Genomic DNA, 25941 nt, shown 5'->3' on the forward strand with positions numbered 1-25941 from the left:
TATTACCAAGTATTTTCTTCATTAAATTCAACTAGTTAATTCCTCACTAACAGACATTGTGAAAAATATGCCAAATGTAGATCTCTCAAGTGATATCACCTATTGTATGTTAATTTTTTAACCAATTCCTATCACAGAGCCTGATTTTTTTCTAAGTTCAAGAAAAAAGGCAAATGTGTTTAGCACAGATTGAAAAATAATGAGCACAATATATTTTAGCTTTTCTTACTAATATAATCAGGACTTCGTTCTATAAATACTTAAATATACAATTTTTAGGCATTTCCACACATCTGTATCCCTGAAATATTCAGAAATAGTGCCTTTCTCCAAGCATAATTTGAGGATCTTTGTTTCTTTTATGCTTTTGATTTACTCTTTACAAACATTTGACAGTGAAAATGGATATGTGAATTATGAAACATGTCAGTGTGCCTACAAAGTTCAGCACCATAGGATAAAATAAAATAGACTTTTACTGGTCTTATATTGGAGAAAGTGAAAGTGTTAGTTGCTCAGTCCTACCCGACTCTTCAGGACCCCATGGACTGCTGCCCACCAGGCTCCTCTGTCCATGGGATTTTCCAGGCAACAATACTGGAGTGGGTAGCCATTTTCTTCTCCAGGGGATCTTCCCGACCCAGGGATCAAACTCAGGTCTCCTACACTGCAGGCAGATTCTTTACCGACTGAGCTACCAGGAAGCCCAAGGAAATGGCGACCCACTCCAGTATTCTGGCCAGGAAAACCCCATGGACAGAGGAGCCTGGAAGGCTGCAGTCCATGTGGTGGAAAAGAGTGGGACATGACTGAAGAGACTAAGTGTGTGCATGGTAAGGCACACACTTACCATGGACTACAAGGTTGCTGCATGATCCAGCCTCCACCAGATGGCAAAACTGCCTCCCGCCTTTCTTCCCTTTGATTTTGCTGCAGCCCCTCAAGCCTATCAGCTTCTTGAGGACAACCAAACTTTTCCCACCTTGGGTATTTCTACTGTCATTTCCTCCACCAAGAATCTCTTTCCTCCTCCTCCTCCACCAAATGAGTAATTCTTACCATTTAGGTCTGGGTCTCCTGGGAGACACTGCCCCTTGACTTCTCTGTCTGAAGTAACTGCCCCAGCTATTGTTAAACTCCTTCATAGCACCTATTACTATATATTATTCACTTAGTAACTTTTTTCTCTTTCCTCATTTGTATATAAATTCCATTGGAAGTAGAAATAATGTTTATATTGTCCATCATAAGATAGCAGAGTGCCTGGAATGGGCTAGGCATTTTAACAAGAGGAGAAACATAGGCCAAATAAGTGAAAATGCCAAGGTGCATGCAGTGAAAACCCCGGGTAGCCAGAGACAAAAACCCAGTGAACACCATCATTAAAGGGACTGAGAAAAAAGTAGAAGAAGCCTGCATAGAAAATTTAGGAAGACAGGGAATGGGATACCCAAAAGGATTTCTGGAGGGAAAATAACCTAATCATATTCAGACTAACTGGATATCTACTGTATTAATGTGTCAGAGGACTCCAGAAATACATTACACTATAACTATCTTAAGTAGAAGAAACTTTCCCTCTTACATAAGGTTGACCCTAGTAATGCTGCTTGAGTCAGTGTCTGCCTGGATTATCTGCACTCTAAATGCCAACTCTATAAATTAAGCCTGTCAAGGGACAGTTTTGCCGTAACATGCATAATAAACCTTTAAAATTTATTTATACTCCATTCCTTTTCTCTGGCCAAATTAAATTCTCCTTTCCTAAGGAATGATGCTAAAGCTGAAGCTCCAGTACTTTGGCCACCTCATGAGTTTCCAAAGAGTTGACTCATTGGAAAAGACTCTGATGCTGGGAAGGATTGCGGGCAGGAGGAGAAAGGGACGACAGAGGATGAGATGGCTGGATGGCATCACCGACTCGATGGACATGAGTCTGAGTGAACTCCGGGAGTTGCTGATGGACAGGGAGGCCTGGCATGCTATGATTCATGGGGTCGCAAAGAGTCGGACACAACTGAGCGACTGAACTGAACTGAACTGAACTGAAGCTACTTTTGCCTCACTTCAGACTGTGGCATAATTCAACATGTCCTAAACAATTACATGGAGACTGTGGCCCTCCTGATTTCCAAAAATGATCTAAACATAAGAAGAATTTTCTTAGATTAGTCCAGATACCAGTATGTGAATCAGTCATAATAATGACATGGTATGAAAATGCTATGAAGTTACAGGTTCACAGTAAGTCCTTTATTCAGTATCCCAAGGAAACACTACCTTCCAGTAGGCAAATATAAATATTCTTTTTATTAATCTGTCACACCAAAATATGCATGCTGAACCTCCACAGAAGTAAATACTCATTATATTAAGAGGCAGGGTTTCAAATGTTAAAACAATTTCATCTGATTTGAAGACTTATCTAAATAACTTGAGGGTCTGTATTCAAGTTGATTAAAGTTAGACATAAGTAAAAGGACAGAATACAGACATAATAGAGATTTACTAAAGAGAACCATTTCTTAAAACAGTTTTAAAAGGTTTTTGAAAACTGCCTTAAGTCAATTTTACAGAGAAAAAATACCTCTAAAGATTGGGCTTGATGACTTAATAAAACATTCATTTCTGATCCAGCAGGATTCTTTTATCTAAACATATTTACAGTTTTAGCAGTCACCCGACAGTTTCCATGTCTGACTGCATCAAAACATAATAGCCCAAGTATAGGAACTAGCCTATACAGACTTTGAACTTGAAAGGCTTGTAACAAGCTTAATTGCTTGCTGGAAATTTCTGTGACTAAAAATTGCATAGAAATGATGATGCATCACTGTTGTTGAAAGACTTGAAATCCTCATCCCAAGAAAAATCATACTTTACATATGAGACTTATTCTGTGAAATACAAATATTGAATCATTTCATATACTTGAAGCTAATATAATGTTATATGTCAATCATACCTCAATTAAAAATAATAAATACACAAAATATATAGCTATTAAAAAGACAATAAAACTTCAATAACTTAGGGGAAGAAGACTGTCAGTTTTTAACACAGAGCATGCTTTAAACAACATTCACCCACTGAAAATTATATGTTCACAGAAATTTAAGTATACTATCCATTTTTAACATTTTTTAAAACAAATCTCACAAGAAGATTCACTTTAGATATAAAATAGGCTGTTCCATAACAGAAAAAGGAAAATAAACTGTTACAATGTTAATAGGAGCCATGGTTGTATCCCTGAACTTTCAGGACACTTTTTAAGTTTGAGGATATACTTCAGCTTGCTCTCTTCACTGGTATCCAGACATCCACAGGGATACTTGCCTCTATTAAATACATTTGGTACATCATCATACCTTTCAATATAGTAATTTTTCTAGGTGGTTGTCATGACATTTGATCTATCATTGCAATGGTAATACTCTTGCTTTATTTAAATTTTTTTTCTCAGACTTCATTACAGCCTCAATCTACCATTCATGGCCCTAATAAATCCAAGAATATAGAAAAGAGTTGAAATCCTCCAATTTTTATATGTCTGGTATAAGTGGAATCAATAATTCCTTTATCAGGAGATCTGCCATCCTATAAAGAACTCTCTGTTCTTCTTCAGTTTTTGTTCATTTGTAGTTTTTTGCAGTGTTTCATCTTCCATAAGGATTTTCCTCAATGCTCTTATAGTCTCCTTTACCTCCCAAATGTTGGCGTTTGCATTTTAAATATTTTAAATATGCCTACCATGAATTCAAGGACACGTTTTGCTGAGAAAAATATTAATAACTGCTACATGGGTATTCTGTTCAGCTGGAAAAGAAGTCTTCCATCTTAGGGCTTCTTTCTGGAGCACTGCCTTTTCAGAGGTATTATCTTACTTCTGGATGTCTGGACCACTATTTGCAAGCCTGTTGGCTCAGTGTGAACACTGCTTTAACAAGTTCGGGTGCTGATGCTCCAAGTGCAAATCTATAGAGGTAGGTGAGTTGTACTCTGACCACAGGAGCCTCCTAACCAATGACAGGATGGACCACTGGTCTCTAAGTAGTTTTAATCAGCAGCTTAAAACTACTCGGCTCAGTATAGCACACATGTTTAGCAGTGAACCATAAGACCACAGGACACATATAACCATGGCAGCTGCCAAAGTGGCAGGTCCATGACTACCCTGAGAAAATCTAGTGAGCTGGTGAGCAAGATCACATTTATTAATACATCTTGTTTCAAGTTTTGTTTTTTCTTAAGGGCAAAAACTTCACCTAGTTTTTCATCTGTGTCTTTTCTTTTTTAAAAAATATAAATTTATTTAATTGCAGGCTAATTACTTTACAATATTGTATTGGTTTTGCCATACATCAACATGAATCCGCCATGGGTGTACACGTGTTCCCCATCCTGAAGCCCCCTCCCACCTCCCTCCCCATACCATCCCTCTGGGTCATCCCAGTGCACCAGCCCCAAGCATCCTGTATTCTTCATCGAACCTGGACTGGCGATTCGTTTCACCTATGATATTATACATGTTTCAATACCATTCTCCCAAATCATCCCACCCTCACCCTCTCCCACAGAGTCCAAAAGACTATTCTATACATCTGTGTCTCTTTTGCTGTCTCACATACAGGGTTATCGTTACCATCTTTCTAAATTCCATATATATGCGTTAATATACTGTATTGGTGTTTTTCTTTCTGGCTTACTTTAGTCTGTTTAATAGGCTCCAGTTTCATCCACCTCATTAGAACTGATTCAAATGTATTCTTTTTTTATGGCTGAGTAATATTCCATTGTGTATATGTACCACAGCTTTCTTATCCATTCGTCTGCTGATGGACATCTAGGTTGCTTCCATGTCCTGGCTATTATAAACAGTGCTGCGATGAACACTGGGGTACAGGTGTCTCTTTCAATTCTGGTTTCCTCAGTGTGTATGCCCAGCAGTGGGATTGCTGGGTCGTATGGCAGGCATGTCTTTTCAAAGTAGAACAAGGTGGTACCGCACAGGAGAGGCAAAGACCACACCCTCACCGATCCCCCGGAAAGCTGATTAGTCCACTTGTGAGTCTGAGCCCAGCTTTTAGAGCTTGATGAGCAACAGCTAAGTGTCAGCACTGCTTGTGGTAATTAATTACAGGATCTGGCTCACAAAGCTCAACTTGTATCACAAGTTCTACAAGAAAACTGGTTAATACTGATTTGGCTCTGCTTGGCTAAATTTATGTCTCATCCCACCAAATTCAGTTGTTTAAAAGCTCTCACTCTTCCAAGTAACATCACTGTGCGGACAAACTTTTGGATGGAGAGTCGCAGACTGAACATGTTTTTTAACCACACTCTTGTAAATGTCGCTTAAGTATTTTATTCACTATGGTGTTAATTCTGCCCATGCTACATCACCAATACTTTCAGTGGGCCATTAAATAATTTACGTTTGTCAAAAGCCTTTTGCCATATAAAAGTTTTAAATTTTTACGTAATGAAAGGGTATTATTTCTCAAGCTCTTTAATTTTTCCTGACTTAGATGGAGTCAAAAGTTTCCAAGGCAAGCAATTTCTTTAAAATGAAGACAATTTGACTCCTCTAAAACCTTGCGGTCGACCCAAACCTCCTCATTGAAAGGACTTCCTTTATTTATAGAGTATATGTTTATTTAAAAAAGTTGAATAACTATGCAAGCAGCTTCTAAGTAGAAGCTCTAATAAATTCTAAAATCAGTCTGTACACTAAGAAAAAATTTGATCCCTAAAGCCTCTCCAATCTATGCTCAATGAAAACAGCAAACAAAAGGTCTCAATATTAGTAGAAAACCGAGTTCTTCAAAGCAAGTAAAATTTGGGTTTACTCCTTCTAGAAAGTAGAGGAGAAAGTTTCAGATTATAAATGACAGAGCTGCCCTTGTGTAAGAGAACAATGGTGATGGGCCTCAATTATGAAGAGAGTGAAAGAGTTCTGAAAACGAACAAAAAGGAAAGCCGTAGCTTTGACGCAATTTTATCAATCCTTGACCAAGCCGAAGATTAATTTTTAGAACGCTGCCTAACCTTTCATGATCCGTGACAACACATCAAATGAGCAGAGGTACAATGGACGGATGCGATTTCCAAATGCCACGCTCGAACCAACTGCAGTCACCCGCATGCATCGTGTGAAGGCGGGACCAAAGCCGCCTGTGGGGAGCAGGAGCGTTTATGCGCATCCAAGGCACTCTCCCGTCTCCTGTGGGCTGCTCGCTGAATCACGCCAGTCCTGCTCGAGAGCGCCCGCTTCGGCTCGCCCGCAGAACCATTTTCTGGCGATAGGGGATCGCGGGGAGCGGTGCCCGAGGAAACCGCGGGCAGAGCGGACTGTGATCTGACTCTCAGCAAAAGGAGCCCGGGCCGGGACTGCGGCTCGGTGCCGGCCCCGCGGGCACTGCGTGCTGAGCCGAGGCCAGCTTCAGGCCTGCTCCGGTGACGAGAGTGTCCTCAGCCCTCTGGGGTTTTAGTCAGGCAGTTGAGCGTCTCCTCCCGTTCCCGGCCTCCCCTCCCGCCCCCGGTCTTCCTCCCGCGCCCTTCCCGGACCTCCCCGCCCCTCCCCCGCCGGCCAGCGCTCCGACCGCGGCCGCCGCCATTCATCAACCGGTTCACGCCGGTAGCCGCCGCCGCGCCGTGACGTCCGCGGGGCCGGGCTTCCGCCCCCTGTCGCCGGCGCCCGGCCTGGAGCCTGGCCGCGATTGGTCACCGGGGCCCTTACGTCACGCCGCGTATAAATGGAAGACCCTATGACGCAAGGGCGCCGCGACGCGCGCATTGGCTGCCTGGGCTGCGGGCGGCGAGGCTGCGCGCTCTTCCCCGGGCCGCTCACAGCAGGACCGACTCCGGTGCCCCTGCCGCCTGCGAAGCCGCCGCCACCGCACGACCCCCGCCGCCGCCCCTGCCCCGCCGCCGCCGCCGCCGCCTCGGGACCGGCTGTATGGTTAGGCCACAATCTTCAATGAGTAGACATATTCCTGTGAGTACGCACGCCCCGCGCCGCCGCCTTTGTTAGCAGCTTGGCGCCCGCCCGCGTCCCGGCCCGAGGCCCGGCGGCGGGCGGGGCGGCCTGCGGCACAGAAGCCGCTTTGTGACCGTCGCCGGCCCTGACGTCCGGCGGGCCGGCCGGTGCCCCAGGCCCCTTTGTTTGCTGCGGGGCTCGGCAGCGGGGACGTGGCCCGGGCGGGGCGCGGGCTGCGCGTCAGTGCTGCGGGCGCGCCCCCGGACGCGGCGGGCGGGCAACGCAGCGCTTGCGGACCGGGCCGGGACTCCGGCGCCGGCCGGCGGGACTCGGCCTGTGCGGCCATCCTGCGCTCCGCGGCCGCGACCGGCGCTCGGACAAAATGGCCTCGGCGCCGGCCTGAAGGCGCGGCGCAGACCCGTGACCCAGGCTGCGCGGCCCCGCCAGGTGAGCCGCCCGCCCCTCCCGGGCGGCGGGAGCAAGTCTGGGCTTGTCGCCGCCCCGAGGCGGGGCGCGCCGGCAGGCGAGGAGCGGCCAGCCTTAGAGCCGTGGGAGCGGCTGGCACGCTCCGCTCAGGCCTCGAGCGACTCACGGCGCTCAGTAATCTGGGCCTTCGGGCTGTTCTTGAAACTCTTCTTCTTGTTGCCTCTCGCCGGCTTGTGGTACCGTGGCCAACCAGACCAGTGAGGTTGAGCTCCCACCCGTGGAACTCTCTAGTATTCCACGAATACTAAGTTGTTTGCACAGTAGTCTGGCACCGTTGATTTCATGAGATCTAGATTATGAGCCTTTTTTTTTTTTTTTGGCCTCAAGGAAAGACTTGTGGGATCTTAGTTTACCGATCAGGGGTTGAACCCTTGACAGTGAGAGCGCAGAGCTTCCCTGGTAGCTCAGCTAGTAAAGAATCCGGCTGCAACGCGGATCCTCGGTTCGATTCCTGGGTCGGGAAGATCCCCTGAAGAAGGATAGGTTACTCAATCCAGTATTTTCGGGCTTCCCTGGTGGCTCGGACTGTAAAGAATCCGCCTGCAATGCGGGAGACTTGGGTTGGGAAGATGCCTGGAGGAGGAGGGCATGGCAACCCACTCCGGTGTTTTTACTTGGAGAATCCCCATGGACAGAGGAACCTGGCGGGCAAACGGTCCGTGGGGTCGCAAAGAGTCGGACACAACAGAGCGACTGAACACACAGCACAGTGAGAGCACGTAGTCCTAACCACTGAACCGCTAGGAAATTCCCATCCTGTTACTCTTTTTCTATGAATTTTTGTGTGATGGCAGTGAAAAAGTTGAAGACAGGAATGCTAGATCATTCTCAGGAGTAAGCAGCATTTTATACATGCACTATTCCAGGTGCATTATAGAAAGTATAAGTTGTGGGAGAAACTCCAATTAACCATTTGTCAAACAGTTACAGAGATATATTGCTTTGACTCTGCAATATGACAAATTTCTGTACAGATATTGCCGCCGCACCCCAACCCCACCCCCAACTCCCCGCCCCGGCCGTGTGTGTTTCTGTGATTATATGCAGTTGATAGTGGGATGGGGAAATTACTTGGGATTTCCAAACTTCCTATCATAGTTTTTGCTGGGAGAAGAAATTGGAAATAGGGGAACGTCTTGGGCAAAACAGAAAGACGTTAGATATTTATGCTTTTGTGGAAATCCATCATCTGTCTTTCCCTCACCCCCCACAATCACAGCGTGGCTCCACTCAGGAAAAAAAAAAAAAAATCCTAAAATAACCACCGTTTCGTTAAATAAATTATTTCTTTCTGTGATTTCTCCTTAAACAGCCTACTTGGAAAAGATGTGGCCAGACTAGGCAGTAACAGGAGTTTTAGCTGTTAAATATGGAAATCAGTGGTGTGCAATACTGTCTCTATAAAATAACTTGCAATTGAAAGAGGGTAGCACTTGGAAATCAGAATACTGAAATAAGAGCCCTTGACCTTAACAGCTTTGCAGATTGCTTTAATTCACTGTCATTGGAAAAGTGCCAGAATAAACTGTTCATTCTAAGGAAGTAGTATAACGATTTTATTAATTTATCCACTAAAGGTCTGTCTAGTCAAGGCTATGGTTTTTCCAGTGGTCATGTATGGATGTGAGAGTTGGACTGTAAAGAAAGCTGAGCGCCAAAGAATTGATGCTTTTGAACTGTGGTGTTGGAGAAGACTCTTGAGAGTCCATTGGACTGCAAGGAGATCCAACCAGTCCATTCTGAAGGAGATCAGCCCTGCGATCTGGAAGGAATGATGCTAAAGCTGAAACTCCAGTACTTTGGCCACCTCATGCGAAGAGTTGACTCATTGGAAAAGACTCTGATGCTGGGAGGGATTGGGGGCAGGAGGAGTAAGGGGACGACAGAGGATGAAATGGCTGGATGGCTTCACTGACTGGATGGACGTGAGTCTGAGTGAACTCCGGGAGTTGGTGATGGACAGGGAGGCCTGGCGTGCTGCAATTCGTGGGGTCACAAAGAGTCGGACAGGACTGAGCGACTGAACTGAACTGAGAATACCTGTAACGTGTTAGAGGCAGTGGCTGGCTCTTAGTGCTCTTGTTAACCTGCTGTTAATATTTTTTCAGTCCTGTTTACTTCCCACCACACAAGTTCCTTATAAACTACTTGGAAGAAGACTAATGTCAACATCAGTGCTTTTCCTGTATATATTCTGAAAATATCCTGTGAACATTCATATTATGTTTGATGTTAGCATAAAACTCATTTAGGTCTTTAAGAGGAACTTGGGAAAAGTATAATTGGTAACAGTTAACTTGCTTTTTGAGACTTGTGGGCAAAATGTAAGGTAATTCACACCACCCCACCACCAGTTCCCCTTGACACCAGTTCCCCTAGATTACCACCCCAGGAAGTGACAACACACACTGGTATTCTTGCCTGTAAAATCACATGGAGAGAGGAGCCTGATGGACTAGTCAGTGGGGCTGCAGAGTCAGACACAGTGTAGTGACTAAACAACACTACACTTCCCTCTGTTGTTTTCTTTGGATTAGATTTCAGTTTAAGACGGAATTAGTGAAATTTTGATTTTAAAATACAAAGGGAAAGGGAAGTCGCTCAGTCGTGTCCGACTCTTCGCGACCCCATGGACTGCAGCCTACCAGGCTCCTCCGTCCATGGGATTTTCCAGGCAAGAGTACTAGAGTGGGGTGCCATCGCCTTCTCCGATGAATGAGTGTACCTATTTGTAAAAATGTGACTGATGAAAACAGTGCAATCACTAGGTTATCACACTGTGGGAGTTCAGTTGTCAAGAGGGAGCAACTCAAAGGACATCACACAATCTATAAACCAGCTGGAAGGAGCCATCCAGACTTTGCCCTGCTGAACCCTTTCTGGGCAATGATTAGAAAAGTCCTCATAGGTGATGTACTGTGTGCAGAAGCGCTGATCAGAATCAGGTTTGGCATGGTACACGACTGTATTGATGGTTTGAGTCACGTCACTGTCTGGCTTAGGCTTCCTAATGAGGATCAGGCCCCCACCGGCAGCAAGAAGCTTAATAAGGTGGTCCTTTGGATGGTGTTTGAAGGTTCCCCCAAAATACAAACAACAAAAGAGTATTACAATTATGGACATGTTTTTTATAGTTATAAATGGAAGTTCTATGTATGTGTATGTAGTGTGCTTATGTTTCATGTAACCAGTTGATAAACTTCCAGACTCAAATGAGGGATAACTGTTAAAGGGAAATAGTAAGTTAATAGGTTGTGAAGGAATGAATGGGACAGTATATATGGTAGCATTTTGAAAATGAGTTTCTTTTCTTAATGTATTGACCAATATAGTGAATTTTTGTAATATGTAACAATATTTTGCCAGTTGGAAAAAATCAATATAGAAAGTTGTGCATAATAGTTTATAACAGTGTAAAGCAAATAGCTGAGTATTAAAAGGAATAATTAATAGAAGAATGTATATAAGGGATATTCACCAAATGTAACAGTGATATTCTTTGAGCAGTAGTTGTATTAGATCAGTAATTTTAATTTAAAGTAATCTTTGCTTATTGACTTAACCTGTAGTCACCCTGTATTTTTGTGGTTCAAGTGAAAGTTAAAAAGTTAGCTTGGGCCAGAATTTGAAAAGATAGCTATGCAGTTAAATACTGTAAAAACATGTTCCTTTTGAATTGAAAGCAACATTTTTCTCTGTTTTAAACAGCAGTTCTGTGGTGTTCTCGGTCACACATTTATGGAGTTTCTGAAGGGCAGTGGAGATTACTGCCAGGCACAGCACGACCTCTATGCAGACAAGTGAACTGCAGAAATTCATTACTGCTCAACCAAGAAGCCCCCAAAAGACTGGTTAACCTGGACACAGAAGTGTTGAATTGAAATCCACAGAGCATTTTTATACAAGAGTTCTGATCTGGATGGGGTAAACCTCAGTGCACTTCCTTTCTATTGCCTCAGTATTACTGGATTGAAAAATTGCTGCTTCTTGTTAAGAGGTTCATTCATTCATTACTCCCAACTTCATACTTAAAAGCACTGAGAATTTCAAGTGGAGTATATTAAAGTTGACTGTGTTTCTTTGCATCATTTCTGTATTCAATTTTTTAAATTCTTTCATATCCCTATTGAGTGTTTTTTAACTAAATTAACATGGCTCGAATGAACCGCCCAGCTCCTGTGGAAGTTACATACAGGAACATGAGATTTCTTATTACACACAACCCAACTAATGCAACATTAAGCAAATTTATAGAGGTGAGTTTTGATGCTTTTTAATAGCTTAAACTGATTGTAGTGTAATAGTGGAGCTTTTATATAGCAGTGTTTTGAAAATTGTGAGGTGGTTGATGACAATAGCTCCAACTCCCAGAAATATCACTGTCTTCTCTAGGTTAGGTGAATTATTTTATACATTTTTGAGAAGGCCATGTACTTGAAATAGATTAGGTTTATAAGTTAATATCTAATTCTTCATGCCTCACAGTTTTCTTCATTTAAATTTATATGTGAACTGTTACCTGTGGCTGTTGCTTATAAAGTTGTTGGAAGGAGGCTCACTTTGTGGGTTTTTTACATTTTCTAAGCATAATGGCTGACAACTATAAACCAAAGTTAGTTTATGTCTTGGCCCTCTTGACACTTAGGATACAATCTTCAGCCACTGATTTAACTGTGTTTCTGGTGGTTGCTAGATAGTCAAAACTGTCTCACTGCTTAACCTCTTGACTGTCAGAAAGGATTGTAATGTTGAATAATTAATTTGTATGCACATGCATTTCATTTTATAAATATCTATAGATAATCAAATAAAAAATAGCCCCCCCAGATCATAGAAATGCTTTTAAATTTTATTATCATCAATGTATTTTTTAAATGCCAAGTGTTATAATTAGTAATAATACATTGCATTTCAAAGCCTATAATCTTAAATGGTGGGAAGTTTAACACTGCATTTTTGAGATTTTAGATTTTTTAAGTATATTTTTAAGGCTCTAAACTATATACTGTATGCTGCAAATGAGAAGAAGTTTAAAGAATTAATATATGTCAAGTCAGATGACTTTGTCATGAGTTATTCCTTTGGTTCCTGAATGGCTTCTGATTCTCTTTGTCAGTGCCTCAGCCAGCCAGCATTGCCATGACTGTAAACAACTTCAGTAAATGAAGGGTCATGGACTTTTTTTTAACTTAAAATTTATTAAAAATCTGTGGTTTAACATTGCTGTTCAGTGCTATTTTAGTATAGTCATTTAAAGTAAAAGATTGCTTCTCTTTTCAACATATATGATTTTCTGTTAACCAGCAGTACCTATTAGATGATCAAAATGACAAACTGAGCAAGAATAATGTGATTATTTTCCCATCCCATCCTCTAGAGCCCATTAAAAATAAGAACAAAACAAAAGAAAAAACGTTTGTATAAACCCTTCTCTGTTTCCATGTTTTTATCCAGGAACTTAAGAAGTATGGAGTCACCACAATCGTAAGAGTATGTGAAGCAACTTATGACACTACTCTTGTGGAGAAAGAAGGCATCCATGTTCTTGTAAGTGTTTAATGGTTCCTCTGTGTTTATAGTACTGTGCTGCAAGTTTAAGTTGTTATAAAATTATAGTCTTAGTTTCCAATTAAGGTGAAAGCTGACCAGAGATTTAAAGTAATAAAAGATCTTCATAAAGATTCAGCATTTATTTGCATTTCTTTGACTGTGGGGTTTCATAAAGAAGCACTTACTAAAGATAAAATGCTTTTGAAAACATTTGGGTGTTAGAATTTTAGAATTATTAGTGTGGTATTTATATTAAAAATCTAAAATGTATATTCTTTTGACTTAGGATTGGCCTTTTGATGATGGTGCACCACCATCTAACCAGATTGTTGATGATTGGTTAAGTCTTGTGAAAATTAAGTTTCGTGAAGACCCTGGTTGTTGTATTGCTGTTCATTGTGTTGCAGGCCTTGGCAGGTAAGAGGGTTTTGTAAACCCATTTAATGGTGTCGATCTTAATTCTTAGTGAAAGCTTCATTTTTGGCTCCTGTAAAGACAGTCACCAGTTTGTGAATCAATTTGCTTTGTTGGCTTACTGAAAGTAGGTGAGTGTAACAGAGTAATGTATTCCAGTATATTTGGAACTGACGAGTGCTATTGCTAAAATTTATTATACTTGCTTCTATGGGCAGAATTGCTTAATTATGTGTTCTAAGTTGTACCTATAGTCACTGTCCGAGCTTACTGGGAAAATCACTAAGATGGATTTGCATTGAATGTGGTATATTTTTGCATTCTGATTCAGTAGGAACTCATTACCCAGTAGTGCCAAAATACATGTGTCCATATTATTACCAATGCCCTTGGCCCCTGCTGCCCCCAAAAAAGTCCAAGTGGAGAAGAGTGAAATGAAACAGCATGGCCCTGGAGAGGTGGGCATGCAGCTGTGTCTCAGTCTAATTGATCATGAAACAAAGCAAATTTTTCTGGAAGATACTTAAGTGGAAAGTATTTTTCACTGCTAGGAACTTAAGGAAATATTGTCAGCATTTATCAAGATACTGCTCTCCAGTAATAGAAGTCTTAATTTCTAGACTTACTTGTGTTAGTTTATGTAGTTACTAGTTTTCTTTTTGTTATAGATGAAAACCTGGATATGCGAAAGTGATATTTTATTAATGTCCAACATTTTCTATAAATACTAACACAGGAAGTGTGGCATAAATAATAGTGGTTTTGGATAGGGGAATGTTTGGAGTATTGAATTTTCCAGAATTTGACTTTGAAAAATAATATATCAAAAATTCTTCACCAGAGCTCCAGTGCTTGTTGCCCTAGCATTAATTGAAGGTGGAATGAAATATGAAGATGCAGTACAGTTCATAAGACAGTATGTATTTAATAAGTTCTTTTCATTTGCACTTTTTATTTCCTCATTGAATGTTGGTGAATTTAAATATATTAATACTATGAAAGCAATTTGTTTCTAAGAGCCTATTTGACCATTTTGTTCATTATTGAGATAGTATTGACACCAGGAAATCTCTTTCCCATTCACATAGATGTTCATACTATAAAAATTCTAATCCAGTAATAATTCTGTGAATTATTGATTTACTTTAAATTCTTGATGAAGTTGTTTATTTGCCTTTTTATTGAGGTGTAGTTTATATAGAGTAAAATGCACAGATCTCACAGATAGATGACCATAACAGCCAAATACAATAGCTACTCAATGCAGTGTATAGAATATATTAGTGATTCCAGAAAATGCCCTCATGCTCTTTGTAGTCTCCCAGCCACCAGAGGCACTTTCTTTCAGCTACATATTACAGTAAACTAGTTTTGCCTTTTCTTGGACTTTATATGAATGGATTCATAAATTTTGACTATTTTAATCACCATCACCCCAAAGATTGAGAAAATTAACTTTTTACAGCTCTTTTCCCCTTTACACATGTTGCCAGTCCATATTTCTCCATTAAGTCACAATTTAATAATCAGAAGATAAATTGCTACAAGAAAGGTGATAATTGCCTGCTATGGAACAGTAAATGTTAATATGCCAGAAGGACTTTGCTTTAATTACGTCCTTTGTTTTCTTCCTTCTAGAAAGCGGCGAGGAGCTTTTAACAGCAAGCAACTTTTGTATTTGGAGAAGTATCGTCCTAAAATGCGGCTGCGCTTCAAAGACTCCAATGGACATAGAAACAACTGTTGCATTCAGTAAAACCAGGGTGCATGATGCCATTGATTGGAAGTGGAACCTGAGACAGGATGGAATTTGTCATACATAGCAGATAGCCCGGTTGACTTGGTGAATAAGTCTGATGAAGCTTCCATAAGGAGTGTTGAAAAGCAGTTTTACCAGGCCATAGGCCTGGCAGAATTGTAGTCTCTGTTCAGGTTATGATAAACCTATTTGGATACTAGTAAAGAATTCTTGCTGTTCAGCATTTAATATGTGCTTATAATTTGTACCAATTGACCTTTCCTGAAATCATGCAGTATTGAGTCATGTCATTAAATCTGTTTCCATGCCAGAATCTTACCAATATGTAATAAATTTAGAAAGACTAGGTGCCAAAATACCCAGCACAATACTTGTATATTTTTAGTATCATATAGAACAAATCCCAGGAACTATGAACACTCTGGACCTTATGTGGTTTATTCCTTGCATCATTTCAAACATAGAAAATAGGGCCTATGAGGTTTGTTTGCTCACAATATGTTTACATCTCCCACATTCATACCAGTATCCATCAGATTTGCTCCCTTTTTAATTAACCAAGTCTTACAGTGATTATTTAATATCTTTCTATAAATCTCATTTTATGTTGTAGAAGGCCTCCATTTTGAAAATCTACATTGTACAGAAGCACATGTCTTTAATGTCTCCAGACAAAAGCCTTACAGTTCATTTTAATGTTTGCACTTTGGGGTGCAACTTACAGGGAGGGCCTGAAAAAAGAATGGGAGGGGACTATTAAGTATTTTTAGTAAAATGTTGCCTTTGTCTTGTGCAGAACATGTAGAATATGCGCTTTAATTTAGTAAATATTTTTTTAAAAGGTAGAAATACTTTGTTACTGTAACTAAAATAATTCTTAATCAAAATTTCTGAAATTCTTGTAATTTTTTTTCATACTTACCTGAAGTTGTTTACCGACTTAGTTTTAAGTGTGATTCCCAGCCTCTCTTGCAAAATAAAGTGGGTTTCTGCTAATGAATTGAGCAGACGTTTAATATTTTATATACCTTTTGAGCTGTGTAACTTAATATTTGGATACTTGACGATTTGTTTTATTATGTAATTGATAAAATGGTGATGTGTATTAACGTTAGCTCAACCATCTATTTATACTGTCCGGGAACAAGTGGTTATAGTTCTGTGGGAGAAATAATTTGTCAGTGTTCACCAGCTTGTAAAAATCTAGTGCAAGAGCTTAAACATTAAATAAACGATGATATGCGTTTATCGTCACTGAAGTTGTTTTGCTTCTCGTTAACTTATTTTGTAGGACACCATGTGAAAGAATTGGTCTTAGTGCTATTTGAAGTGTGGATTTTGGTTAACAAGTGAAGGATTAAATGAAGTTGACATAAGTTCCTTGCAGACACAGGGAACTTTATTGAAAGTGCTTTCCACTATAAACTTTTTAAGGTTTAGATGACTTTGGACCAATGACCCAATTCTGTTCTGAGGAGAAACTAGTAGAGGAAGGCCATGATTTGAAGCGCAGTTCTACCAACCAAGTGGTTTTGTGCAGCTTACCTTCTGGGCATGTGTTCTCATTTACGTATCAATAATTGCATACCTTTTTAAGTTTTGAAGTTAATTCAAATCTAAGCTTTTGGCATGTGAAGTTAAGTTTCAGCCATCTGAAAAGCTTTTGTATAGTTCAGTGTTAATCTGAAAGAGACACATGTCTGATCTTTTTTTTTTCTTTTTTAATAAAACTGAGTAAAAGCCTCAAAATTTGAGTGAGCAACAGTGCTTCACCTTATGTTTTAAAGAATTAGATTCCATCTCTTCATATACCAATTTAGCGTTTAATATACTCCATTCTTGAAACTTGAAGCCAAAACAAAAGGGGGTCCTGGGGGCCATTGCTTCTTTAAATCTTAGATCTTTTGTGATGGGCTAGTAACTTGACCTGGGTTCTTTTGTTTTGCAGCCTGCTCTTGGGAAGTGTAATTGATCATTACATGATAATTAGTATTATCACTGCTGCTGGTACTGCTGCTAAGTCACTTCAGTTGTGTCCGACTCTGTGCGACCCCATAGATGGCAGTCCACCAGGCTCCCCCGTCCCTGGGATTCTCCAGGCAAGAACACTGGAGTGGGTTGCCATTTCCTTCTCCAATGCATGAAAGGGAAAAGTGAAAGTGAAGTCGCTCAGTCGTGTCCGACTCCTAGCGACCCCATGGACTGCAGCCTACCAGGCTCCTCTGTCCATGGGATTTGCCAGGCAAGAGTACTGGAGTGGGGTGCCATTGCCATCTCCCAGTATTATCACAGAACACATAAAATAGCATCTGTGTTTACTGAGAAGTCCTTCATGATTAGTGAAAAACATTTTGAGTTTGAAACATTTAGTTTGCGGTGTTGGATTGTCAGTTTACTTTATAAACCTCATCTCTGCAATGTTCAGCATGATGAGATTTAATTTTTATCTATTTTGTATCTTGTAAATAAAACTACAGAAATCCTCATATCCTGGGAGATTACATGTATCTAATAGTTGAAATATGAACTGTCTTGAATACATGAAATTATCAGATGGTGTTTTAAAATTCAGTATGTTATTAATCGTAAGAGAAAATACAGTCTAGTTAGAGGAAAAACCTAAAAATAAATGTCAGTGGTCATTTTGCATCACAGAAACTTCTGTTATTCCTTCTAATGCCCCCTTTTCCTGAGACAATGCTCTTATTCCCACAGCTCCATGCCTAGACACATTCAACCCAGGCATGCGACCACATCTGGTCATCCCTCTTCAACCAGAGTACTTAAACATTATATTGTGGTCCCCCAATTTAGCTTCAGAATCTTAATCTCTGGAATCTTTTTAACTGCCATTCTGTTCTTAAATACTATTTGATAAGCATCTAAGAGTATCATGGAGAACATGAAAGACAGTGATGTCAGGTTTTAGTCACTAAAATGAGCACCCCTTTTTTTTCATGTGCAGACAAATTCTTTTAAAGTACAGTTTTGAAGAAACAGTGTTTGCAGTGTATGTTTACACATTCCCTGATACCTTGAGTAAGTCGTGTGTGTGTGTGTGTGTATATACACCTCCCTACACCTGAATTGAATATGTTAGAGACGGGTTTAAAAAGTGGGGGCTTCACTGGCAGTCCAGTGATTAAGACTCCATACTCAGAATGGTAGAGGGCAAGGGTTTGATCCCTGGTCAGAAAACAGATCCTGCATGCTGTGGAGTCAAAAAAAGTGTCTGACTCAGTGTTTCTGCATTACATTTGGGCTAACTAGCCTGGGAAAGGAAAGGAAAAAATACATATTTACCTTCAATGAATTAGGGCAGTTGTATGCATTAAATTGTGAATGGAAGATTTAGTAATAATTACACAAATTGACAAATATTGTCAGACTAATCAGTTGATTGATGCACCTTTTATGATAGCTACTGCATATTAAGGGTTCTTACCAAGTTTTCATAATTTGATTACCTATGTTGGTTTTCACAAACTTGACACATTAAGGGATATGAGCCTCTAGTTAGGTGACTAGCTGATACATGGTTTAAAACTCAAGGAATGAAACCTGTGTGACTATCTACTATACCACAAAAGTATGTCTATACATGTATGCTTGGCCGTTTTTTCTGTTACCAGTTGTTAAAGAATTTTATATGACTTTTTTTGAATTGAAGGATAATTGCTTTACAGAATTTTGTCTTCTGTCAAACATCAACATGAATCAGCCGTAGTATATGACTTCTTAAACTCTTGCCTGTGGAACTCATTTTGTTTAAGAACAAAGTGTTCTTTGTAAACGCTGTGATTTTGTAAATTTCTTTAGATTGAAACCTGTTTTATCTTTGCAGGAAAAAAGCTTTTTTAATTAAGTCAGGATAATAGAGGTGCCTGGCAGGCTATATATAGTCCGTGGGGTCCCAAAAAATCAGACACCACTGAGTGACTTTCACTTTCACTTTTCACCTCAGGCTAAGATATGCTGCAGAAGCAACCACTCTGAGAATAACTTGGATTTATTTCTCACTTAAGCTTCATACCTACCAGAAGGACCCAAGCTGTTGGAGCATCTACCCTGGGACAGTGCTAGTTGTGAAAGAAGGCAAAAAAGGCTTTGGAGTGTCAAATTTCTTGACTAAGAAATCATACTTCTATTCAACTCATTGGACAAAACTGGCCACTCAGAACGTAAACTGTACTGAAAAAGACAAAAATAGCATTAATCACTACCACATCAGCTTATAAAATGGGTATCTTAAGCAACATCCTACATAACTGGAATAAACATTAGGGGACAATGTTTCCCAACAACCAAAATAGAGGTCATGAAGTTTGTTAAAGTATGTGCATATTAGGGAATCATAGGTGCTTATTTAAACCTATAATTTTAAATAAAACTTTAGCTGTGGTGATTTGGCTTACTAGTTTCATATATGTATATATACGTACATATGTATATATTTGTGTGTGTGTGTGTGTATGACTTGTTACATTTGCTAGGAGCTGCGATTCATGGGATCACAAAGAGTCGGACATGACTGAGTGACTGATCTGATCTGATCTGATCTGACTCAAGTATTAAATGCCAAATTATCAGGTGCTCTTTTGTAACTCCAATACATACATATCCATCTTAGGAAAAAAGTTTTTCATTCTGAAAGTACTAATAATAGTCTCTGTGGTTTGTTGGCAGGGCTGGGGCAAATAAGCAAAATTCTAACTCTGAAAGAGCTATTGAGTTTTTCAATTGACTAGAATCAGGAAATTGTGCAATAGTTTCATAGATGTTCACTGAGTGAACATTATGTACCATGTGTTCGGCACTGAAGACAAAGTGATTAGCACAAACTTGGTCCCTGACTTCATGAAATTTAGACTAGCAGTTTGTCTTCATGGAATTTAAAATGCTGTGTATAGCATAACAAAACCAGTGTATCTAAACCAACACAACCTTTTCCTAAAGGTTCTGGCTTGCAAAAGAAATACGTTAAAATGCCCCTGCTGCAAAAGTATATTCAAATAATTTTCACGGGTAGCTATCAGACAAAAGCCATTAGCACACAGAGTCAAATAAAGCAAATATTTGGTGGCTCAGACGGTAAAGAATCTGCCTGCAATGCAGGAGACCTGGGTTTGATGCCTGGGTTGGGAAGATCCCCTGGAGGAGGGCATGGCAACCCATTCCAATATTATTGCCGGGAGAATCCCCATGGACAGAGGAGCCTGGTGGGCTACAGTCCATGTGGTCACACAAGAGTTGGACAGGACTGAATGACTAAGCACAGCATAGACATTAATTAAATAATCATTGTAGTTATGCCTGTTACATATGCTGTGCATGAAAATACTGCCAGATTTTGGTAGGGCTCATGGGTACTTAATGGCACCCCACTCCAGTACTCTTGCCTGGAAAATCCCATGGACAGAGGAGCCTGGTAGGCTGCAGTCCATAGGGTCACTGAGGGTCGGACACGACTGAACGACTTCACTTTCACTTTTCACTTTCATGCATTGGAGAAGGAAATGGCAACTCACTCCAGTGTTCTTGCCTGGAGAGTCCCAGGGACAGGGGAGCCTGGTGGGCTGCCGTCTATGGGGTCGCACAGAGTCAGACACAACTGAAGTGACTTAGCAGCAGCAGCAGCATGGGTACATCAAACTAAACCCATCACAGAAATGTGGCTCAAACAGCAAAAAATTGACATGAGGAATTTGGCAATGAGTTGTTTGACTGGTCACACATACAAATGGGATTCCCTGGTGGCTCATACGGTAAACCATTTGCCTGTAGTGCGGGAGACCTGGGTTGCGAAGATCTCCTGGAGAAGGAAATGGCAATCCACTCCAGTACTCTTGCCTAGAAAATTCTGTGGACAGAGGAGGCTTGAAGAGTCAGACACAACTGAGCAACTTCACTTCATGTACAAATCAGGTTGTTCTTGTGGAGGATCTAGTGACCAAGAATTTTTACTTGGAAAATTATTCTGCCCACTAATTCTACCTCCTGATGGATGGAAAAAAGGCTCTCATGACTTTGTTCTAACAACCCTGACAGAGAAACAATGAAGGCTGCTTCTCTCATCTATCATTTTTCTTTCTTTTTTTTTTTAATTTGTTTATATTAATTAGAGGCTAATTACTTTACAATATTGTAGTGGTTTTTGCCATACATTGACATGAATCAGCCATGGGTGTACATATGTTCCCCATCCTGAACCCCCCTCCCACCTCCCTCCGCATCCCATCCCTCAGGGTCATCCCAGTGTACCAGCCCCGAGCACTTTGTCTCATGCATTGAATCTGGACTGGCGATCTCTTGCACATATAACATACATGTTTCAATGCTACTCTCAAATCATCCCAGTCTTGCCTTCTCCCACAGAATCCAAAAGACTGTTCTATACATCTGTGTCTCTTTTGCTGTCTCACATACAGGGTTATCATTACCATTTTCTAAATTCCATATATATGTGTTAGCATACTGTATTGGTATTTTTCTTTCTGGCTTACTTCACTCTGTATAATAGGCTCCAGTTTCATCCACCTCAATAGAATTGATTCAAATGTATTCTTTTTAATGGCTGAGTAATATTCCATTGTGTATATGTGCCACAGCTTTCTTATCCATTCATCTGCTGATAGACATCTAGGTTGATTCCATGTCCTGGCTATTATAAACAGTGCTGTGATGAACACTGGAGTACATGTGTCTCTTTCAATTCTGGTTTCCTCGGTGTGTATGCCCAGCAGTGGGATTGCTGGGTCATATGGCAGTTCTATTTCCAGTTTTTTTAAGGAATCTCCACATTGTTCTCTATAGTGGCTGTACTAGTTTGCATTCTCACCAACAGTGTAAGAGGGTTCCCTTTTCTTCACACCCTCTCCAGCATTTATTGCCTTATTCATTTATTGCATTATTCTCTTGACGTGCTCAGCATATCGGTTAAATAAACAAGATGGCAAAAGAGAGCTCTGTAGTACTCCTTTCTTAATCTTGAACTGGTCAGTGGTTCCATACAGGGTTCTAACTGTTGCTTCTTCACCCGCATACAGATTTCTTAGGAGACAGGTAAGATGGTCTGGTATTCCTGTATCTTTAAGAGCTTTCCACAGTTTGTTATGATCCACACAGTCAAAGGCATAGTCGATGAAACAGAGGTGGATGTTTTTCTGGAATTCCCTTGCTTTCTCTATGATCCAGAGAATGTTGACAATTGGATCTCTTGTTCCTCTGCTTTTTCTAAGCCTAACTTGGATATCTGGAAGTTTCTGATTCACATAATGCTGAAGCATAACATGCAAGATTTTTAAGCATGACCTTACTAGCATGGGAGATGAGTGCAATTGTCCGATGGTTTGAACATTCTTTAGTACTACCCTTCTTGGGAATTGGGATGAGGATTGACCTTTTCCAGCCCTATGGCCACTGCTGGGATCTTCCAGATTTGCTGACATATTGAGTGCAAAACTTTGATGGCATCATCTTTTAGGGTTTTGGATAGCTTTACTGGAATTCCATTGCATTCACTAGCTTTATTGAGAGCAGGGCTGCCTAAGGCCCACTTGACTTCACACTCCAGAATGTCTGGCTCTGGGTCACTGACCACACCATCATGGTTATCTGGTTCGTGAAAATCTTTTTTGTACACTTCTTCCATCTCTTCTTGATCTCTTCAGTGTCTACTATGTCTCTCTCATTTCTGTCCTTTATTATGCCCGTATTTTGGCAAAATATTCCCTTGATATAACCAATTTTCCTGAAGAGATCTCTAAGCTTTCCCCTTCTGTTGTTTTCCTCTATTTTTATGTACTGGTCTTCTTGTCTCTCCTTGCTATTCTTTGGAACTCTGTCTGCATTTAGTTGGATGTACCTTTCCCTTTCTTTCTTGCTTTTCACATCTCTTCTTTCCTCAGCCATTTGTAAGTCCTCCTTAGATAATCACTTTGCCTTCTTGCTTTTCTATTTCTTTGGGTTGGTTTTGTTCACTGCCTGTGCAATATTACAGACCTCCATCCATAGTTCCTCAGGTACACTGTTTACTAGATCTAATCCCTTTAATCTACTCATCACCTCCACTGCATATTCATTGAGGATTTGATCTAAGTTGTACCTAGCTAGCCAATATTTACATTGGTTAGAATGAGGCCAATTTAACTTTTCCTCAGTGTTAGTTGACTCTGTGACCTGAATGAATTAATTACAATTTATTCTAATAATGACTTAATCCTGCTCAAATTACCCTCACAGTTTTAATTGATAGCATTGTCTAAATTTATGCTTGCTTTTCTTTCTTTTTATATCCTTTTATTTTACCATCCAGCTTCAAAAGTAGAAGCCTGCTATTATTTCCCACCTCATTCTATTGAGTAGCTTTAATTCCTATTAATCTTTATTTTCACATTAATCTGCTTCTCTACATTTAATTAATTACACTTCAGGATCTCTTCTTGGGACTTTCCTGGTGGTCCAGTGGCCAGGACTCTGGGTTCCCAGTACAGGTGGCCCAAGTTCCATCTCTGGTCAGGGAACTAGATCTTGCTAAGACTTGGCACAGCCAAATAAATAAATAAATAAATATTTTAAAATTTCTTATTAGGCATTGAATTTTTGTCCCCATCCATTTATTACTTATAGTCTGTGTTTATTACAGATTTATCTGTATAAGAAAGAAGTACTAGAACTTAGTCAAAAAGAGGCATGGACAAGTTTGCAGAAATTGACTTTCACTTTTAATAATGGGGGAAAAGCAGGGTTGTGATTGATAGTCAATTGCTATCATCTCTAAATATGACTTTATTACTGATTTTAACCACCAAAATCTAGACTTTCCAGAAGGATTACAGCTTGTTTACCTCATTTCTTGGCTAAGGTTGAGAGCTACATTTCCCAGAATCCATTTTACTATATGGTTCCAGGCTAGAATTGGACACAAGAATTTGTATGAGATTTGGAAAAATGACAGAAATTGAAGCCTTAATGGTCATTGCTGCCAGACTAGGGGACAGTAGAGACAGAGGTGCCTGATGAGCCCCACGTTTTCCTGTCTCATCTCTTGCCTCTTGCCACCTGCTGGGCCACTGGTAGCCTCTGACCCACCATAGGACACTTAGATGGTGACAGCCACACAAAGGCAACTATTTCCCCAGTGGTGACACTTGAAGAAATCTTTCCACAAGTACTCTTCCTGCAGTCCCACTCTGGCAAGCAGTTGTGTTTATTTTGTTGAATTCCCCCACCATCTTCAATTTGTCCCCTCACACCAGTGCTTCACATGGAGTGTTTGGTACCTATTTCTCTGATCCTGTCTTCCTTTCCAGACTTTCACTTTTGCAACCCTGCTTATGTTTGTTTGAGGTCTAATTGTTATAATAAATCCCTTCTTCTCTTTATATTTGCAGTGGCTCTGTTTTCCTACTGATGCACTTGGGATCTTTTTGCTCTGCCATCTTCAACAACATCATAGCTGCAAAATGGCCAACAACCACCAAGCATTATGCCCTCACAGGACATTGCCAAAGCATGAAGCAGGAGTATTGGTGCTAAAAAAAAATCTATCTCCTTACATTCTTCTCTTCTTTCATGGAGGAAAAATTTTATCTCTGCAGTACTCCCCATCAGTCTCATCAGTCAAAACAGAGTCGTGTATCTTCTACTGATCACTGACATAGGGGCTGCAGGCCATGACTGGCTTGGACCTATCCTTGGCCGAATATCAGGATAACTTAGAAAACTTTCAAAACATGCTTTCACCTGTGCCCAATTTGCAGAGATTCTCTAGATTTAATTGCTCTAGGGTGGTGCCCTGGCATTAAATTAAATATGCAGCCATGGTGGAGAACAACTGCTTGGATCAAACGTGATTCATTTGTTGGATCTATGGCACAACAAACAAAATCAGAGTTCTGTATAAGGTAGAAGGATTAAATGGCTGTGGGAAAGGAAATCAAGAATGTCTTAGGATTTTTTTTTAATCCATCTAGATTATCTCATCTAAGATAGCTAGAAATATGACTAAAATTCCATCTGACTTGCATCATATGACATCACTAAGCACTACCAGGTTCTACATTTAATGTATATGTTCCATTTTGACTAACTTTAGGAGTGGCATAGGGCTTCCCTCATAGCTCAGTTGGTAAAGAATCCTCCTGTAATGCAGGAGACTGTGGTTCAATTCCTGGATCAGGAAGATTCACTGGGGAAGGGATAAGCTGTTGTTGTTCAGTCACTAAGTCATCTCTGACTCTTCTGTGACACCAAGGGCTGCAGCCCACCAGGCTCCTCTTCCATGGGATTCTCCAGGCAACAATATTGGAGTGGGTTGCCATTTCCTTCTCCAAGGAATAGGCTACCTACTCCAGTATTCTTGGGCTTCTCTTGTGGCTCAGCTGGTAAAGAATCCACCTTCAATGCAGGAGGCTTGGGTTGGAAAGATCCTCTGGAGAAGGGAAAGGCTACTCACTCCAGTATTCTGGTCAGGAGAATCCATGGACTGTATAGTCCATGGGCCAAAGAGTCGGGCAAGACTGAGCAACTTTCACTTTCTAGGGATGGCATAGAACAGCCATTCTCCCATCTGTTAGCTACTTGAGGCAAAGCAGTCTGAACCCGCTCCCAAACCAAGTTACACAAAGCTCAAGCTACACACAGACTCTTCGGTGGGGCACATACAATTTTGAAATAAATGTACAAATCACTTATCAAGAGAAATCTTAAGTGATTTCCAGAAATTTCCTAGTCATGTCAAGGATTTGAC

At 40.6% G+C, this 25941-nt stretch overlaps 2 protein-coding genes across 3 annotated transcripts; both read left to right on the forward strand.

Moving 5' to 3' along the window:
- Positions 1 to 6865: 6865 nt before the first annotated feature.
- On the forward strand, positions 6866 to 11318 carry LOC138989128 (uncharacterized). The gene is made up of 2 exons (XM_070376160.1): positions 6866 to 7000; positions 11177 to 11318. The coding sequence occupies exons 1-2, from the start codon at positions 6962 to 6964 to the stop codon at positions 11270 to 11272; spliced, it is 135 nt and encodes a 44-aa protein (XP_070232261.1). The 5' UTR covers positions 6866 to 6961; the 3' UTR covers positions 11273 to 11318.
- A 267-nt stretch (positions 11319 to 11585) lies between these two features.
- On the forward strand, positions 11586 to 16445 carry PTP4A1 (protein tyrosine phosphatase 4A1). 2 transcript variants are annotated; one of them, XM_005888139.3, is made up of 5 exons: positions 11586 to 11724; positions 12923 to 13015; positions 13305 to 13435; positions 14274 to 14348; positions 15071 to 16445. In XM_005888139.3, exons 1-5 carry the CDS (start codon positions 11620 to 11622, stop codon positions 15186 to 15188), a joined length of 522 nt encoding a protein of 173 aa, XP_005888201.1. In that variant the 5' UTR covers positions 11586 to 11619; the 3' UTR covers positions 15189 to 16445. The 2 variants fall into 2 exon arrangements, with proteins under 2 accessions (XP_005888201.1, XP_070232260.1); XM_070376159.1 differs by having other exon boundaries at positions 15075 to 16445.
- The last annotated feature ends 9496 nt before the right edge of the window (positions 16446 to 25941 follow it).

This window comes from Bos mutus, chromosome 9 (assembly GCF_027580195.1).
Source record: "Bos mutus isolate GX-2022 chromosome 9, NWIPB_WYAK_1.1, whole genome shotgun sequence".
Classification (NCBI taxonomy): Eukaryota; Metazoa; Chordata; class Mammalia; order Artiodactyla; family Bovidae; genus Bos; species Bos mutus.